General features: G+C 53.0%; 1 protein-coding gene across 9 annotated transcripts in view; it reads left to right on the top strand.

The window, feature by feature from the left end:
• The window catches only part of NACC2 (NACC family member 2), a 73,207-nt gene extending 68,299 nt beyond the window's left edge, over window positions 1-4,908 (top strand). For all 9 annotated transcript variants that reach the window (XM_080562084.1, XM_080562078.1, XM_080562079.1 and 6 more), the window contains one exon: window positions 322-4,908. In XM_080562084.1, coding sequence (XP_080418210.1) covers window positions 322-821 — 500 coding nt within the window. In that variant the 3' untranslated portion in view covers window positions 822-4,908. The remainder of the gene's footprint in view (window positions 1-321) is intronic.
• Window positions 4,909-17,671: the final 12,763 nt, after the last annotated feature.

Genomic DNA, 17,671 nt, shown 5'->3' with positions numbered 1-17,671 from the left:
TCTCCTCTGGGCTTTCCCTGCTGGCGGCTGGGGCCGGTGGTCAGGAGCTTTGTGATGCCAGGGCTCTCCAGGTCCCCAGGGAGTGCTTGGTCTTTCTCCACCCCACCTCCTCCAGTCCCTTTGGGGTTTCTGTGCCTTCCCACTGCATCCCTTCCCAGCTATCCCTGGAGCTGAGGAGTCCTTTTCTGCGGGTCCCAGCTCCTCCGCCCGGGAGCACCCGCCGGCGATCGGCGCGTGTGCAGGTCGGGCGAGGCTGCAGTCTCTCGGCCTCATGGTGTTGCTTCTCTGACTCCTCAGCTCTGTGTATCCCTGTCTTTGCAGTGTATTGTCAGAATTTTGCCCCGAGCTTTAAGGAAAGCGAGATGAATGTTATAGCGGCCGATATGTGCACCAACGCCCGCCGGGTCCGCAAGCGCTGGCTCCCGAAGATTAAGTCCATGCTGCCGGAGGGGATGGAGATGTACCGCACGGTCATGGGCTCCACCACAAACAGTGTCCCCCTGGATCCCGAATTCCAGCCCAACTCTGCTCAGGTCTTTGAGCAGCGAATCTATGCAGAAAGGAGGAGCGATTCAGGAACTATAGTAGCTCTGAGAACTAACACGGTGAACGTAGATCTAAGCAATGGATCCAGCCAGTCCTTTGAACAGAGCGAGGATGCCGAAGGGGCTGGCTCTGTTATACAAGAGGCAGCTGCCACAGATGCTATGGCATCGGATACCCAAAGCACTCCGCAACCTTTTGAACAAGGTTCTGGCTCCTCCAGCCGGCCCGAAACTCCGGTGAGAAGACAAGATGGTACTTACGGAGGGACTTTATAAAGAGAGCAAACGTTTTGTGACCTATAAGGGATCTGTAATACTAAAGCTGCTTGCATGCATTACTAATACAAAACAAAAATGTGATCAAGCCACTTACCTACTGAACTGCTACTGTTGCCTGAAAAAAATGTGATTTTTATTCTGCTTGTATTTAAAATTTATGAAGGAAATAATCGCATTCGTTATACTGTAAACGACTAGGTCTGTGGCGACCTACTTAAAAAAAGAAAAAACTATTGGGCTCCTTTTTTGATATTCCTGAGGTTAGTCTATAAGATTGTAGCTTTTTCCTTTTTTTTTTTCCTTTTTTTTTTTTTTTTAAGAAGGGGAGGAGAAAAGCTAGACACCCCCCCAACCACCCCCGCCATCACCACCCCATCCATTACTCAGCTCAGAAGTAAAGCCATCGTTAACCTTTTCCTTGAAAAGAGAGTTTCACCGTCGCTTCACAGGAAAGCAAGATGTGTTAGGGTACGAGTGGTTTGACTGGCAAGGATTTTCTCTCGCGGAACGGCTCTAGCCAAGTGGCACAGGGTGGGGGAAATTGTTCAACGCTTCTGTCGGTGGAAGGTCGGCGAAGGACCCGGCGCAGGGAGCGGGGGCTGCCCCCGCGTCCAGGCGTGCGTGCAGGGAGGATGCGTGGGCTGCAGGCTGAGCCCTGCCCTTTTTCCTTTGGTGTTGTTTCTCGATGCGGCTGGGTTCTGGGTTTCGTTCCTCTCGCTCTCCCGCCCCGAGCGGCTCCTTGTCTGCTTCTCCTTGCTCGGCGCCCCATGGGGGGGCTGCCAAAGCCGCCTCCCTTGGTGGCTGCCGTAGGCTGGGACCTCGCTGGGGCCAGCAGTCTGCTCTTCCGTCTTTAGCTGCAGTGTATTGGGTACAAAAAAGGTCGTTTTGTGTTTTTTTTTTTTTTTAATTAGCTTTGTGCCCCTCCATGAAGTGGTCGCTGGGAGGAGGAGGCGTTTCGCCTCTGGCTCGTCCTCCAGACGGGCCCTCCTGGGAAGAAGCCCTGTGTGATTTATCCGCCTGCTTGTGGTTCAGAGCTGCTGTCCCCGGGCCGGGCTGCCTGCGGATACCCAGCTGGGCGAGGACGGATCCACGAGGGCACCCAGCCGTGCTGCGGGGCATCCCCCGAGGGATCCCGTTCCATCGTCCCCAAAGCCGCGGCTCGGTGCGGCCTCGCTGCCCGGCCCCATACACCCCAGCTTGGGATGGGGAAATATGGGGTGCCCGCGGGCACCAGGCTCGTGCGTGATGATGCTGAGGATGGGGGCAGCCATGTGAAAGCCAAGTATGGCTTTTTTTTTTTATTATTACTATTATTTTTTATTTTTACTGTGACTAACAGGCCTGCTTTAAGGGTATTTACAGTTTGTCCTGTAATAAGTGTGGATCTCTGAACAAGTGCACAAATAGTCACTTTTGAAGGCTCCTGTGGCTGTGTTCTTCTATTTCTTTCCTGCTTTGGTTCCTGAATCCAGACAGCGCTTTGCTCAGGGTTTTCTTCCGTCTTTGTGTTTGAGTTAGGGAAGGGGAGGGGTGAGAGGCTGACCCAGCCTTTGGCCGCGTGTTTTGTTTTCTTCGATACTTGAAGCTGTTTTTTTGCATCGTGATAACGAAGCTGTCCGGCACTTCGTGCGTTCCACTGCTCTTTGCCCTCAGACAAATGAACGCGGGGCTCCCCTCTGCCTCCCCCTCGCCCCGCGGTGTGGCCGGGCTCGGGGGGCAGCCGGTGCCCCCGGCCCTGTGCGGAGCCGGGCGCGATGCCGCAGGGCCGCGGGACCGGCACAGCCCGGGCCCTGTTTGCACTTTACCCACGTCAAACGAAACGCCCGCGGCCGTGGGCAGCGGGTGGGCAGCGGGAAGGGTTCTCCTCCCCTTCGGCACTTTGGGGCTCCCGGCCGGCTCAAGGTGTCCTGGACCAAACCAGCTCCCAGACGGGCGTCCCCGGGGGACAGCGGCAGCAGTACTTGAATGGCTTAGGACAGAGAATCTGAAGAGAGTTGAGTTGCACAGTGAAAATATATATTTTTATACCTAGCACAACTTCCTGTATATTTTTGGGGTTCTTTCTTTCATTTTTTCTTTCTTTTTTTTTCCTTTTTTCTTTTTTTTTTTTTTTGATTTGGGTTTGTTTGTTTTATTAATTATTATTATTAGGAAGGCAAACTTCTAAAATGTGAAGGGCGTTGGGTTTTTCCTTATCTGGTAGATGAGGGCAAGCATTTTGCACTAATGTTTCCTGTGTGTGGAGGATTAATGATATGTTTGAAAATGTTATATGGATAATGATTGTATTCTTCCGAAAAACAAAACAAAAAAAGTAACCCCTTTAAAATACTGAATGTAACGTGAGAACAGAGCAGTCCATCGATTGTATGCGGCTTTCCTGAGTGCCTTAGAATTTTTTGATCATTTTTTTCCAAGGAAAACAAATTAAGAGAATCAGATCATAACCGACTCCTTCCTCCTCTTTGTTTACGACACTATATTAAATTATAGAACTTGGGGCTGCTTTATAATGTGAATAGGAAACTGCATTCATCTAGGTCTGATAGTGTAAAATCGAAGCATCAGTATTTATGATATGTCTGCACCTTTATTCCTATGCTTGACTATTAGCAATATTACATGTATATTATATATCTAAAGTTATACCAAGCACCTTTAAAGAAATCGCAGCGTGAGCGTACGAGCTCCGCGCAGCCGCCGCGGCGCGTGGCCGCCGGCCCCCGTCCCCCCCGTGGCACCGGGTGTCCCCGTGTCGTCCCCGTGCCGCCGCTTGCCGAAGGGCTTGCATGGCCTTCGGCCTCGCCGCCACGCTCCTCATGCTTCGGCTGATGCTTGGGGACGGTGCTTGGCGGTGGCTCCGGTGCTGGTGGGCACGGGGGCGATGACGGCGGGGCAGGGCTGGCTCGTGGGGTGCCTGGGATGGGGGTCCCGTGGTCGGGGGGGCTCGCCGTGCACCGCTTCGCGCCTCCGAGCGCCGCGTCACGGGCGTGGTGCTCTGCGAAGGACTGGCGGCGCCTGTCCTCGGCCGCTTTACTGCTAAGGTTTTGTTCGATTGCTTATTTTTATGGAAATAACTCGCTGCGAGTGGAGAAGGGTGTATGGCCCATTAACCAACTGAAAACTGAGAGACAAGCCCTGTTTGCCTCTGCCGGCAGTAAATCCTAAACACAAAATTGAGAGTTCATAGCTGTCTTGGGCTCCAACTGCTGTTTCAAAGTGTTCCTGCTGTATAAATTTGTCATTTTGTCAGCGAGCAAGCTGCAAACGTGCGTATTACCCTGCCCGAGACAGCCGGGGCTTGCTGTAAGGTGGCTCTCGGAATGAGGGAGTTTTGTAGCAAACAAGCAGAAAGTGCCCCAGCAGCCGACAAACTGGATCCGCGAAGTCGAGCGCGCTCGAATTGGAAAAACCTTCAAGTGTTCTGACGAGTTTCTTCCACTGTAAGCGTTTTGCACACCATTGTGATTTTTATGTCAAAATAAAAGCCAAAACTTGCAATACTATTTTTAGCAGACAAAAAAATAAATAAATAAATAAATAAACAACTAAGTATAAATGTATAAAATATTTTTGACTTGAACATTTGGATGGCACTTGATTCAAATAGAACATTAATCCTTTGGACAGGATGTTTGGGAAAAAGGACTTAAAAGTACAAGGTTGTTTTTAAAGCGTCTTCATAGGGTATTAAGTAGTACTGTAATTCATGACTGTTAAAAATACTTTCTGTGCTGTAAGAAAAATCTCACAGTACCACTGAATTATGTTTCTCAACTGTCTCAGCCACGAAAGATGCTAGCTTTTTTTTTTTTTATCGTGCATTATTCACTAGTATTTATGTGCTCTTACTCTGTATAGTTAAGACTGTTATTTTGTAGCCATGGCTGACACGATATATCAGTAACTAAAAACAAAAAAAAGGATTAAGGACCCCCCCCCCAGTTGAAACTGTGCTCATAGCTGTTTTCATATGATGAAAAATCCATTAAAAAAAAAACAAACAACAAAAACGTGATCATTAATTGTAAAACGCTTTGTAAAATTCACATTTACAAAATAATAAAGTAAATTACAATTAAAAGCCTTCCTTCGCTCTGTTTGCTCTGTTTTCTGGAGGTCACTAATCGGCGATGGATGTTACCAGTGCTGCAGGTAGGGGATGCCCGGTGCAGGGGCGATGCCCTAAATGCCTCGTACCGACGAGGAGGGTGCTGGCAGGGCATCCCATGGCCCTGGGACGGGTCCCTGGGGCACGATGCAACAGGTTTCTGGGGACTCAGGGGCAGCACGGGCTCCCCACGAGCCGCGGGACCCCCAGCTGGGTGTGACGGGGGGAGAAGGGACCAGGCTCGGCTTCGGGGTGCGGATGTGGAAGAGCGCCACGCGATGCCACAGCTGTCACTCGAGCGGTTCTCCCAGCATTTGGGGTTTCAGAGGGTCCTCCCCGCACTTCGCCTGGCCGGGCTGGCGGGTCTTCTGGCTTTGGGTTTGACACCCCCCCACACATCACACGCTCCTCCTCGGCCGCTCTCTGGTTGTTGTGCTTTAAATCCCACCCGCAGCCCCGCAGCCGGATCCGGCCCTTGGTCAGGCTCAAGGGCTGGGGTCGAGAAGGATGCAGTGTCAGCCAGAACACGAGGCCCCTTTCATCTGCTGAGCACTGCTCATAAAGGAAGAAGACATTCGGCGGGCTCGAGGTAAAATGGGGTGGCACAGGGCGGGGGCAATGTACGAGACACCCCGGTGCACGGGGTCCCTGCTGAGCGGGGTGCTGGGGTGTCTGGGTGCCGTGGTACCCAGCGTGGGCACAGAGGATGCTTTGGCACGGGGGCCTGAGCATCGGGAAGGGCAAGGAAAGCGCAGCTGGGGGCGAGCTGAGACCCCCACGCCAGCGAGGTGACCGAGGCAGTGGGATGAGCAGCAGCGGGGTGGGCTGACGGGGAGGTAATTCTGCTCGCTGTCGTTTTTGTCTTTTTTTTTTTTTTTCCCCCAACCAAATTGGCCATAAAATTACTGAGAAGCTGCATTTCCTCTGCTTTGAGGAAAAAAAAAAAAAAAAAAAAGGTGCCCCAAACCACTTGCATTTGGGGTTTCATTTAATCTCATCTTACTGAAAGGAAAAACACAGAAACTTGGATGCTCGTGCGCAGCACATACCGCCGTGTTATATAAACCATTTCAAACTGATTTATTCTAAATGAGTTGTTATAATCAGAATTTTCCTTATGAGCAGCTTTCTTGCAAACGTCAGTATTTCAGAAAAAAACCGTCATACGACTGCTCCAATATTTCAAACTGATTACTTATAAACACCATTTCTAAAATTAGGTCTTTGGTGTGCGGTATTGTCAGAGTGGGTGTATTATGATCTGCAGAGAGTATAAAAAGATAAATGAGTTATTTAACCAAGTAAACGACGTTGCTGTAGAAATGTGCAGAGGGAGAACGTGCGGGGGGAGGGCCGGCCCCGAAGCCAGGCAGCTCGAGTACCCTGGCAGCTCCGGCTGGGGCAGAGCCGGGGCGAGAGGAGGGAGATCTGTTGGCACTAATGGCACTTGCTGTGGTTGTGAGGTGCCCCACACCCCCCTCCTGCCCCGGGATGGGGTTTTGGCAGCGCCGGGTGCACCCCGTTGGTAGTGCCACGGGGCTACGGGAGCACCCAGATCCCCTTGGGTGCCGCAGAGGGACCAAAGTGGGGTGGCACGGGGAGCTGGGGGGGGTCCGTGGCTGGTTCCCGGAGCTGGGGGCAGCGGGAGAAGAAACCCGCGGCTCTGCTCTCGGCTGCTGCCCCTCCACCAGGAGAACAAACCGAGAGAAAGCTGCTCTGCTTGCAGCAGGCCCCGCTGGGCTGACGATTTGGGCTGCTTCTTGTGTTTTTTTTTGGAGTTAAGCTTCTCTTCTCCAGCTGCCCCGGCTCCTGGCGGTGTGCGGCACTCAGGGCAGATGGCCCCGAGCACGGCCGGCAGCGCGGGCCGTGGCACACGGCCTTGGCTTTGCCATCGCTGCCCTCAGCTGCCGGGGAAAGAGGAGCGAGCAGGAGCCGAGCCTGGCCGCAGCAAGGCCCAGCAGCGCTGGGGCTGTTAAAGTCCTGCCTTTATCAGCTTCACAGGACGCTGTAAGTACCACACAACCCCGACTGCGACACCTAGCCCGAAACAAACCCCGAAGAAGCGAGCCTGCCCCGGCTGCCTGGGGATGGTTTCGGATATGGCCCTGAATTTCCAACTCACCCAGGCCCAGCAGCGAGATCAGCCGGGGCCAAACCGCTCGGGACAGGCCCTGCCCCAAGGCTGCTGCCCCGGGGTGCACACCCATGGGTGCTGGGGGTGCCCCCGCTGCCTCTCCGCAGCCTCACACATACGAAGGAAGGGCGAGATTTATGTCAGGGAGCGGCACCGAGCAGCTGCCATAAATCACGGCCGCGATCGCTGCCTGCATCAGCGGCTGAGGAACACTTCACGGCTTCTCTTATTTATATGCGTCTTTTGCACCGAGCCGTTTTATAATAGACTGTGAAGCAGCACTCCAGCGCCGGCGATGGCTGATATATATCGTGCAGGACAGAAAATACAAATAAAGGGTGAAGGGTAGGAACTGCATCATTCCCAGCGCGCGCCGCCGTGCCCGTGCTGCTCGGCGGCGCTGACTCGGGTGCAGCGGCACTGAATTAAGCTCGCCCCTGGGCCCATAAATCAGCCTCCGAGCAGGGGCAGCGGGTGCTGTCTTTGGAGCGTTATTGCAGGGTACCTTAGGAGCGATAATAAAGCGGTGATGATAACGCCCCGGCCGTGGGTGACGGCTGGCGGTGGCCGTGGCGGGGCCGTGATGGATTTGATGCTCTCGGGGTTGCGCCGGGGCAGCGACAGGCGGCATCGCTGCGGCAATTAGCGGGTTCCTGGAGCGAAGCCGCCGCCAGCAGGCAGGTAATTAACGCAGGTAATTAACGTGAGGCCGCTCCCACAGTGCCCGTCCCACGGTGGGACGTGGGGTGGAGGCTGCGGGGTGAGCCCGAGGCTGACGGGGTTTGGGGCTCGCTCCCCCGGGCAGCAATCGGATCCGCTCAGTGCAATGCAGGGACAAAAGTTACATAAAAAAAGGAAAAAATGCCAAGCCACAAACCGAGAGGACAGATAAATCTAGGAGGGGAATGTAATCTCACTCACCGGGCCCAAGCAGAAGTTACAATACATAAATTACGGCTCCTAAAAGCTTCTATAATTTCACTTCTGTTTGATTCGCCATAAAGCACCGCCATGCCCTCCGCATCGCGCCGCCTGATTGCACGTTGGTACCAAGGCACGGCTTGCGCTTAAAATAACATTACTGGAACAGGGATGGACAGGAGGATTCATCTGAATGGAAATCGATTTGATTAGAAAAGTAAACTGCCTGGAGCGTTTGAGCAGCATATTGTGGGGCTGAATAATAATAATAATAATAATAATAATAATAATAATAATAATAATAATAATAATAATAATAATAAATCAGTGGCAGCAGAGGGAATGAAATGGTTTCATGAAATTGGACGGAGCTTTAATGGGGGGAAATGGAGGGCCGTGGCCTCGGGTGTCCGTGGCCTCAGGGGATGCCCAAAAGGGTGCCAGGGAGGCCAGCAAGGACGCGGGAGGCTGGTGGCACCCACACGGCCAGCAGGGCTGGCGGTGAGACCCCATTTAGTGGGTGAAGGGGCCTTTTCTCCTCACCAGCTGCTGTGCGCTGGGATGGCTGAGCCGCACACTTTGCTGAGCCGGGATATTTTATAAATAATCAATTGGTATTTAATTCCCATGTGATAACTGTCTTATTAAATCTAAATTTAATGTGTATTTGGGAAACCCTAATTTAAAGTGTTACTGCATGCACCATCTGGTGTGCTCTCTAAATACAAATGCAATAACATAATTCAGAATTACATCATAAAAGTAAGTTATAAGAGATTAAAATGCACAACTACGTTCTTCAGTCGAGGCAGCTTTTATGCTTTTTCTCCTGATTTAGACACAAATCACAGCCGAAACATCCCTGCCCTGATTAAGTGATTTTCTGCAGGGATTTTTTTTCTAATGGCAAACAGGAGCACACGGGAGGGAGGTGGCGGAGCAGGAGCAGGCTCTGGGCCCTGCCACCATCAGAGGCACCTGAGGGTGGAAAGCCCTGTCTGGGGGGTGCCGGGTGGTTCGGGACCCCCCCAGGGGTTCCCAGCACCCCGGGGAGCTGCGTGTCCCCCCATCCCCTCTCGGGGTGTCCCAGCAGCCTGGCTTTTGTTTAAAAGCTGCTCAGACATAAACCGGAGTTAGGTGCATCAATGATCTTTTATAGCGGCAGTAAATCTAATATCTGTGCAAAAAACCCTATTTTCTCCCTACGTTGAATGAAACATGAGATTCCTTAATAGAGAGGGAAATTAAAATCTAGTTTTATTGCAGTTCCTGTAACTGGTATCTAAGCTATTAATAATCAATCCATTCTTGCTTAAAAGCTAGCATTTATCACACCGGCTAAGATGAGCTGACGGGCACTGGGGGGAAAGTACAATTGACTGCAATTACACTTTGAAAAATGTTATCTGTGCCACTGACCACTGGGGATAAATGATGAGGTTTCATTTGTTTCTCCGAGCTTGAGATTCTTTTTGCCAACTTTTCTCTCTGATTGTTGTTCCTGCCGCTTGCCCCTGGCTCGGCCGGGCGAGGAGCTGCCGGCGGCTGAACGCCTGCGGGAGCAGAGGGGAAGGGCTTTGGGGGACCCCAAAAGGGACCCTTGATGTGACACCCAGGGCCACGTGTCACCCTGGTGGTGGTGGTGGCACCTTGCACATTGGGCTCGTGGCCACAGTCCTGGGGGCTGCGGGGCTTTTAAGCCTCGGAAGGGAACTGAAGGGTCCCAAAGTGGTCGGGACAGGCAGCACCCTGCTCCCACCCCATGGGCAGGGGGACACTGCACATGGGGACATCTCAACCCACTTTGTCCCCCGGGACACTGCACATGGGGACATCCCACCTGCCTCACCCCCAGGACAGGCAGCGATTGCTGCAGAGGGGACAGCGCTCACCCCAAGGGACACCCACGGGTGCTGCTCAGTCCAGGGGCTCCCAAAATTGGCCGGGGTCGGTGTCTACCCCGCTGCCCCGTCCTCTTCTCAGGCCACCAGAAATCTTCTCCCCTTCCTCCCCTGGCACCACGTCCCTCCAGAGCCTCTCTCAAGCCCATGTTTCCCACTCTGCAACCCGACCCCACGCCATGGTTTATTTGTTTTATTTCTGCATTCTGCAACGGGGAGGAAGAGGCCGGTGAAGGAATTGATTTGCTTGATTTACTGGTATTAATGAAACATCTGACCGTAGATCTCCCGCAGCAATACCGCGTTCCCCGTGATAATTCTCCAGACTCCGAACTTTTCAAATGAGTTTTTGCAATTTAAAATTAATAATTGTTCTGTCTAGAACAAGGATAATTAAATGCCTGTTCATCCTCATTATTGTCAGCCTTGTGATTTGTTGTTTTCTCTGTAATAAAATTAACCGGTTTAACTAATGGGTGCCAAAACTTGATAATTAAAGCTGAGCAAATAATTTGCAACAAACAATTTCCCCGCTGGGTTCGGCGGGGCTCGTGGCAGGCGCGGGGTGGGCGGCGGGGCCGTGCGGGGCCCCGGGACACCTCGTGGCTCTTACAGTGGTCATTTCTTAGCCCTTCTAAGAAAAAAGATCCCCATAGCAGGCTTTTTCCTATGTTAGCATCGGTCCATCAGGCCAAGCTGCGCACGGTTGGCCATCGGTGGGGGTCCCAATAAATACCGGCTGCTCTTCAGCAGTGTCCGAAATGGGGTTGCACAAGGGAGTCCGAAAACAGCAACGGGGCGCAAAGAAATTAAAGCAAAAACCAAAGCCAGCCAAAGGGATTCGGTCAGACACCATCTCTGAACAAGAACAGCCTTTAAAATTACGGTTATTAGCCAGGTTTCATTCCGCAGGCAGTTAAAGAAGCTGTAGAAGGTGCCGCAATTAATTTTTAAGTTTATATCACACGTTACAACGCGAGGGGCCATTAACGAGGCGGTGACGTGAAATGCGATGTGCTTGGTGGCCGAGGCGTTTGTCTCTGCCTCCCGGCCCCGCTCCGGGGCTGGGCAGTGCTGTGGGACCGGGGCCGTGTGGGGCCGGGGGTGTGCGGGGCCGGGGGCTCCTTGGTGTTGGCACGGGGCTGGGGGGGGCACCGGTGCCAAACCGGTGTGCGGGGCGCGGGCGAGGAGCAAAGTTTTGGCCCCAGCTCCACGGCACAGCCAACAAGACTCAGATGGATACAAGGGGGATAGGAAATGTCTCCTACCTATAACTTTAAATTAAAAAAGCAATGTACTGTTTATTGGTTCCTGCAAGTGTCTCTGGAGCGGCAGGCTCATAAAGATCATATTACAGTACAAGCCATTATGCAAAGAGTTTACTATATATACATTTCTAAATGCTTCAGCAAACAGCAGCCTACTTACGAGCAGAGAAGGATAACTGGTTCGTTTGGGGTAACAAATGATCCTTGATTTGATTTTAAATGCAATGACAGCAAAATTTATTTCTTATTTAATCACTTGCCAGAGCTGTTGAGGATGGGATGGTATTAAACCACACAATGCAGCATATGACTACTGAATCAGTTGAAATAGGCATAAGAATATATTATGTTTATAGGACAGAAAAAGATTGTACAGCAATGCGTATAACTAGAATGGGTATTTTTGTCATTTATACAGTAGCTTATATCATTATTTCTTCCCGCTTCCAATTTTTCAGTAGTAAAAATACAGGGGATGTGATTCTCTTTGCATTACAGATAAACCATCTTGATTCTTTATTAAATATTTTTATTAATCTGAAGTACTACAAAGCATTTGAGCAGATAAATCAGGCTCCGAATAGTCATTTCCTCTCTGCTATGGCTCTATAAAGTGGATTCATTTATGAGCGCGCAATACCAGAAAAGAAGGTTTCCATATTCATTAATGTGCTCCCTTATGCTCCTATTTTTACACCCCCCCGCAGCGCGCCGAGGCTGCCCCTAAGGGGCCAGCAGCTCCCCCAGGTGAAGCGGGGGTGCCCTGCCCGCGGCGTGCCCGCTGCCAGAAGGGATTTCTGCACCGAGGCCGCTCTCCCTTGGTACGTGGGCACCCGTACCCAGACCCCGCGCCCATCACCAGCCACAATTCAGGGGATCGAGGCTCAGGACCCCCCCTGCCCCCCGGCAGGCCCAGGACCACGTTTCATCGGCAGCGCTCAGCCCCAGCGGCTGCCGAGCCAGCAGCCGTCGGAGGAGGCCGCGGGAGGCGCCGAGGGATTCGACCTATTTAAAACACTGCCAGGTGTGCAAACAAGTTTATTCTATTGTAGCAGCGAGCGCATGAATCACGGGCGCTGCGGAAAGGTTACGGCGTTATTTAGGGCTCCCGGGGAGACGTGACATTTGGTGCCTGCCTGTGCCGAGGCCGATCCCCCCCGGGGAGCCCACGAGTCCCCGCTGGGATCCCGCAAAGCCGCTGCCCCGGGGCCGGCCTCATCCTGCCCCTCGCACCCTGGGGGCTTGGCGTGGCTTTGACATTTCCATGCGGCAGCTGCCTGGCAGCTGCGTGCTGTTTGGAAACGGGAGTCCCGGAGCGGGGCGAAACGCTGCATCCCTCCCAGCCCCGTGGCCCAGAGCATCCCCGCGGCGTCTGCTGGCCCTGGGGAGCTGCGAAGGGCCGAGCCCCCCTCCCACAGCCCCCTCCTGCCCTCCGACTGGAGCCGATAAGCGTTGTAGGGAGACGCAGGTGCTGTTTTTTCCCCCCTTCCCCATTGATTGCGCTGGGTGAGGGCCCAGGAGAGGTTTCCTGCGTGGCGTGGGGCTGCCCGTGGCAGCGCACTGGGACTGATGGTTCTCAGAGGTTCACCAGCAGCATCGGAGCCACCCCAACCAGGCCGGGTCCCAAACGGCTTCATCCAGATCCAGTAAGGAGGTGGGAGAGGGGAGACCCCGCAGCAGCGCAGGGCTCTCACCCCGCTCCTGGTCCCGTGGGCAGGGCGCTGGAGCTGGACCCGGCTCAATCCTGCCCAAAGCCTCCTGGGCACCTGCTGGGGTCGGGCACGGGCACGGCTGGGGAGGCGCTGGAAGTCCCAGGTGAGGCTCGGTGCTTTATGGCAAATCGTCGTCGATGTACAGCGCCTCGCCTCGCTTCCAGGACATGCCCGGGCTGTTAAACCCCGACAGGAGGAAGCGGAAGAGTTTTGCACTTTTGCACAACAATGCTCGAGAAGGAAATGAGCAGCCAGTGCTTGTAATTGAGATGGATGAAAAGGCGTCCGGCTTCCCCCAAAGCGTTTCAGGCAACGTACTTGAGAAGAATATGAAGCGCGCCGCTCTCTAAAGATCGCCACGCTGCGGCTAAATTATTAATGACGAGGAATGATTTCATATTTAATCTAAAGACTATTAATTACACTGCAGAAGAGCAACACACCATCCTGAGAGCCCCTCTCGCCAGCTGAATAATTCAGCGGTGCCCCGTATTTTACCTCCACGTCAAGGCGGGCGGCGACGCCCTCCCGTGCAGCCCGGCGGTGTTTGGGGCTGGGGTGACAACCCGAGGGGACAACGGGGACGAGGACAAACCGTGGCCCTTGAACATCCCGGTCCCATGAGGGGTGCTGGGTGCGTGGGGCTGCCGTGGGGCCGCCGTGGGGCTGGGACACGGCCGTTCCCATGCCCGGTGGCAGCCCCGCCGTGCAGATGCCAAAGACAGATGTTTATTTGCCCGGGATTATTTGATGATCACTGTTACGGTGATCCAAGATGATCATTAAAAAGGGAAATGGGCTGTTTAATAATAATGCTCAGAGCACGCAGTGTGCCTCGCATTATGAGGGTGTTTAAGCATGAGCCCAATTAAGTTCCTCGCATCCCTACAGAATTACCCCAGTTGTGCAAACTATTAGCCAAACTCCAGGCTCCTCGCACTTGAAGGCAATCCCGGAGCCTGGCACTCTGCTAGAGACCCATTTCTATCCTGAAGCTAAATTAAAATCCTATTGTGCTGGTGCTGCTAATATTTCCTGCTCTTGTTTTCAACAATTAAATTGTGACATTCTGCCAAAGCCCGCGAGGAAAGTGGGAGAGGCTCGCGATGGGCTGGGAGGGGAAGCCACAGGTAACTGGTGGGGGGAAGCAGAGGGAAATAAAAGGTTGTTTAAGGAAGAAACGACTGTTTGGTCATGGCTTAAAAGTTGGTACTTACAAATTCCATGAATTTTAAAATAAAGACATTGTGAGATTTGAACTTTCCTCTGAGCACTCCCAAGCAGCAGTGCCTTAATACCTTCCCCGGCCATTAAGGAGCGGTGCTGGGGAGCAGCGAGCGCTAAGCACGGCGCTGATGGAGCAGTTACGCGCGGTAATGGAATTGTGTTTGGAGAGGCTGCAAAGCCAGGTATGGAGACCATACATAAACAAGGCCATTACCAGCCAGGGTAAGTGGTGATAGAATTTCATGAATATCCCCACAAAAAAAAAGCTTTGTATATTTATAACAACCTACCGAGTCGTTCGGAGCACAGTCAGGGGCCTCTCAGAGTGATTCGGGAGCTGAATTGTACTCGGGGATGTTTCTCAGTGCGGGGGTGCCAGCCGCAGCCGCTGCAGGGGGAGCGCGATGGGACAGGAGCTGCGGGGTGCACGGCAGGGGGAGCAGGGCTGGTGCCGTGGGGCAGCCCTGGGGGCACCCAGGAGGAGCTCTTGCTCCTCTCTCTGCCCCAGGGAAGTTGCCAAGGGGCAAGAGGCAGAAGTTTCTGTGTCTTGGGAAAGGAGAAACCCAGGACCCATGGGTTTTGAAGCATCAGGACGGGGCTCAGGACCTGCACAGCGGGACGGGGAGCCCGTGATGCAGATCCCGTTCTAGGGACAGATCCCACTGCTTCCCACAGCTTCTTCCTGGCGTTCCCGGTCTGGGTCCCACGGCTTTCCCCAAGCAGGCTGCCCGAGGCCAGCAGAAGATGCGGGCCCAAAGCCAGAGCCAGGGCGAGGAAGAGACGCGGGAGCCAGCGCTCCTCTGCGCCCATGGGAGCCCTGCAAGGAACCCGCGCTCTTATCCTCTGCAGGTTAGGAACAGGAAAGCAGCAACTCGAGCACATTTATTGCTTTCATTTAAATAAACAGTTACTTTAAACTTACAAAAACTTAACTCTGCAACTTTTGGCAGACCCGAGCCGAAGCCATGCTAGGTACGTAGCTCGAACACGAGCCTAACAAAATGCTAATTGCAATTCATAAATTATGTTGGGACGCCTGGGACTACTGAAGATCCTGGATGAAGTGTAGTGTTCAATTTATCCTGTGCATGTTACCGACAGTGCTGCCAGCCTCCTTCTTGTCCCCCTGTGTTGTTTTGTCATCTCTGTACTATCACCAATTCATCACAAAGGCACCTGAACTCTCCGATGTCCACCCACCGGGTGACTTTGTCTTCGCTACTCTATGACTTCTAAATTAAATTGTCAAAACACATTACCGGGAAAAATATTGTGAAGGGAAAGTTCTTTACCCTTTTATCCCGTCTTAGGAGAAAATCGGTTTGATTTGAAGAAAACATGTCTGCTTCATTATCCCTCCCGCGATCATATTTCTTCACTCAGCAGCAGCAGGAAAAGAGAGTCAATACGGAAGTCTTGGATGACATGATGGAGCATCCCGCAGGACTTGTCTCAATAAATTCGGAGAGTGCCCAGAAATGCTGGAGGGGGGAGGGGGGGATGGTGGTAATTTTCACTCTCGTTTATTCCTCCCACTCTCAGACAATTTAGAAGAGATTACGGGCTTGCTGGAAGGTCCCTGGTGGAGACTTCCCTGCTCCTCCAGCACTGGGGGGTCTGGAACCAGCTCCTTGGGGGCCCTCCAGCAGAAATCAGCCCAGGGCTGAGCCCAGTGCATGTGGAGGAGTCCTTGGACATGTCACCCCCCTAGAGGACCAATTTCAGGCATGGCAGCAGCCCCAAAACTGCTCTGATTCGCACCAAAGGAGAGCCTCGGCAGTGTCGCCAGCTCCACCACGCTCCCCTTTGGTTCCTGCAGGAGCTGGCACCGGCGTTAGGCTGCTCCCCAGCTGCAGCCCAGCCAGACCCGGGCACTGCGGGGCTTCTTTTGGCTGTGGTGGGCTCGGTCCCCCCCTAGCCTGGGTCGCTGTCCCCGCTGTCACGCAGGAATCCCCGGGCCAATGCCCGCAATCACCGAATCCATGGGAGTTTTGCCGCTGTCTTCGTGTGGCTGGTATTGCCCTCGGTACTGCAGGAGATTCCTGCTGCTAGCTGCAATCACATAAAATAATTCATCCGGAGACATAAAACAATAGAAGCCATTTCTCAAAGGAAAAGAGATGTTGATTTCCACCTTTTCGCATTCACGCGCTCGTCTCTGGGCATAATGTATCAGTCATAGGAGGCAAGCAACACATTGTGCACTCATTCTTTTGGCTTTGGACAATATTAACATAATAAACATATATTGTTTATTTATTCTGCTATGGTGCAAGTAAAGGAGGTAATGCCCCACGTTTAAATGGGATATTTTTAAATGCTCGCATTTCCTTAGCCATTATGATGCATTAGCCATCAGTAGTCAAATTGCCTTGTATTTGCAATTTTATGGCTACATTTTATCAAGCACACAGGAGCTGCATTCAAAGCAAGAAAATAAAGTATTCCACTTGTGTTAGGCAAGTACTGTTTTGATGCAAGATATGGCTGGCCAGCAGAAATCTTTTTTTTTTCATTTTCTTTCTGCAGCAGCTCCAGTTTCATCTCCAAATATTGCTTCGACTTGCAGTAAGGACGGCTAAGAGCCCCCCTGATGGCCGTGTAACATCCATGCCTTCTCCCTGCACTACGAGCTCACGGCTGAATTTGACCTGCCTGGAAATCACCGGCCGTTTCTTTGCCGTTTCGAAGCACCTCCTGACAAAACTGCGGGGCGCCTGGCGAGCCGCAGGGGCAGCCGTGCCGGTGTCACCGTGTCACCTTCCCAAATCGGCGCCCAGACTCCCAGCTCCGCTGGTGAAGCAGCGCAAGTTCCAGCGAGCAAATGACGCCGTTCACCACAAGCGGATCCATTCAGGGATTTTCTCTTTGTCGTGCTCTCTCGGAGACCATCTCTGCGCGGTCGGGAGCCCTCCCTGTTGGTGGCACCACACAGTGGCTCACCGGGTCTTTCACCTAGCCCCGTTATTGCCCATTTCTCTCACCTAGCCGTGTTATTGCCCCTGATTCTCTCAGCTAGCCCCATTATTGCCCCTGATCCTCTTGCCTAGCCCCGTTATTGCCCCTGATCCTCTCGCCTAGCCCCGTTATTGCCCCTGATTTTCTCCCCTAGCCCCATTATTTCCCCTGATCCTCTCGCCTAGCCCCGTTATTGCCCCGATCCTCTCGCCTAGCCCTGTTATTGCCCCTGATTTTCTCCCCTAGCCCCGTTATTGCCCCAGTTCTGTTTGTGCCTGGGTTTATTTCCCCCACCGGGCTCTCGCTGCCCCTCAGCCGGCTCCAGGCCGAGCAGCGTGCCGCCGCCACGACCCCATCCGTGCCGGCCCAGTATGGCTCGGTGCGTTCGTTCACCCAGGAGGTGGTGGAGTCCCCGCCCCTGGGGGTGTTCGAGGAAAGGTTGGATGTGGTGCTTGGGGACAGGGTTTAGTGGTGACATTGGTGGCAGGGGACGGTTGGAGCAGGTTATCCTGGAGGTGTTTTCCAACATTTATGACTGTGTGACACACAAATAAACCGCAGCGGTAGCCGGGGCACCGTGTCCGCTCCCAGCTCCTTTTAGCAGTGCATTTAAAA

Source organism: Anser brachyrhynchus (assembly GCF_964034855.1).
Source record: "Anser brachyrhynchus genome assembly, chromosome: 19".
Classification (NCBI taxonomy): Eukaryota; Metazoa; Chordata; class Aves; order Anseriformes; family Anatidae; genus Anser; species Anser brachyrhynchus.
The sequence above is the reverse complement of the archived record's forward strand: the minus strand, read 5'-3'. Positions and strand labels throughout refer to the sequence as shown.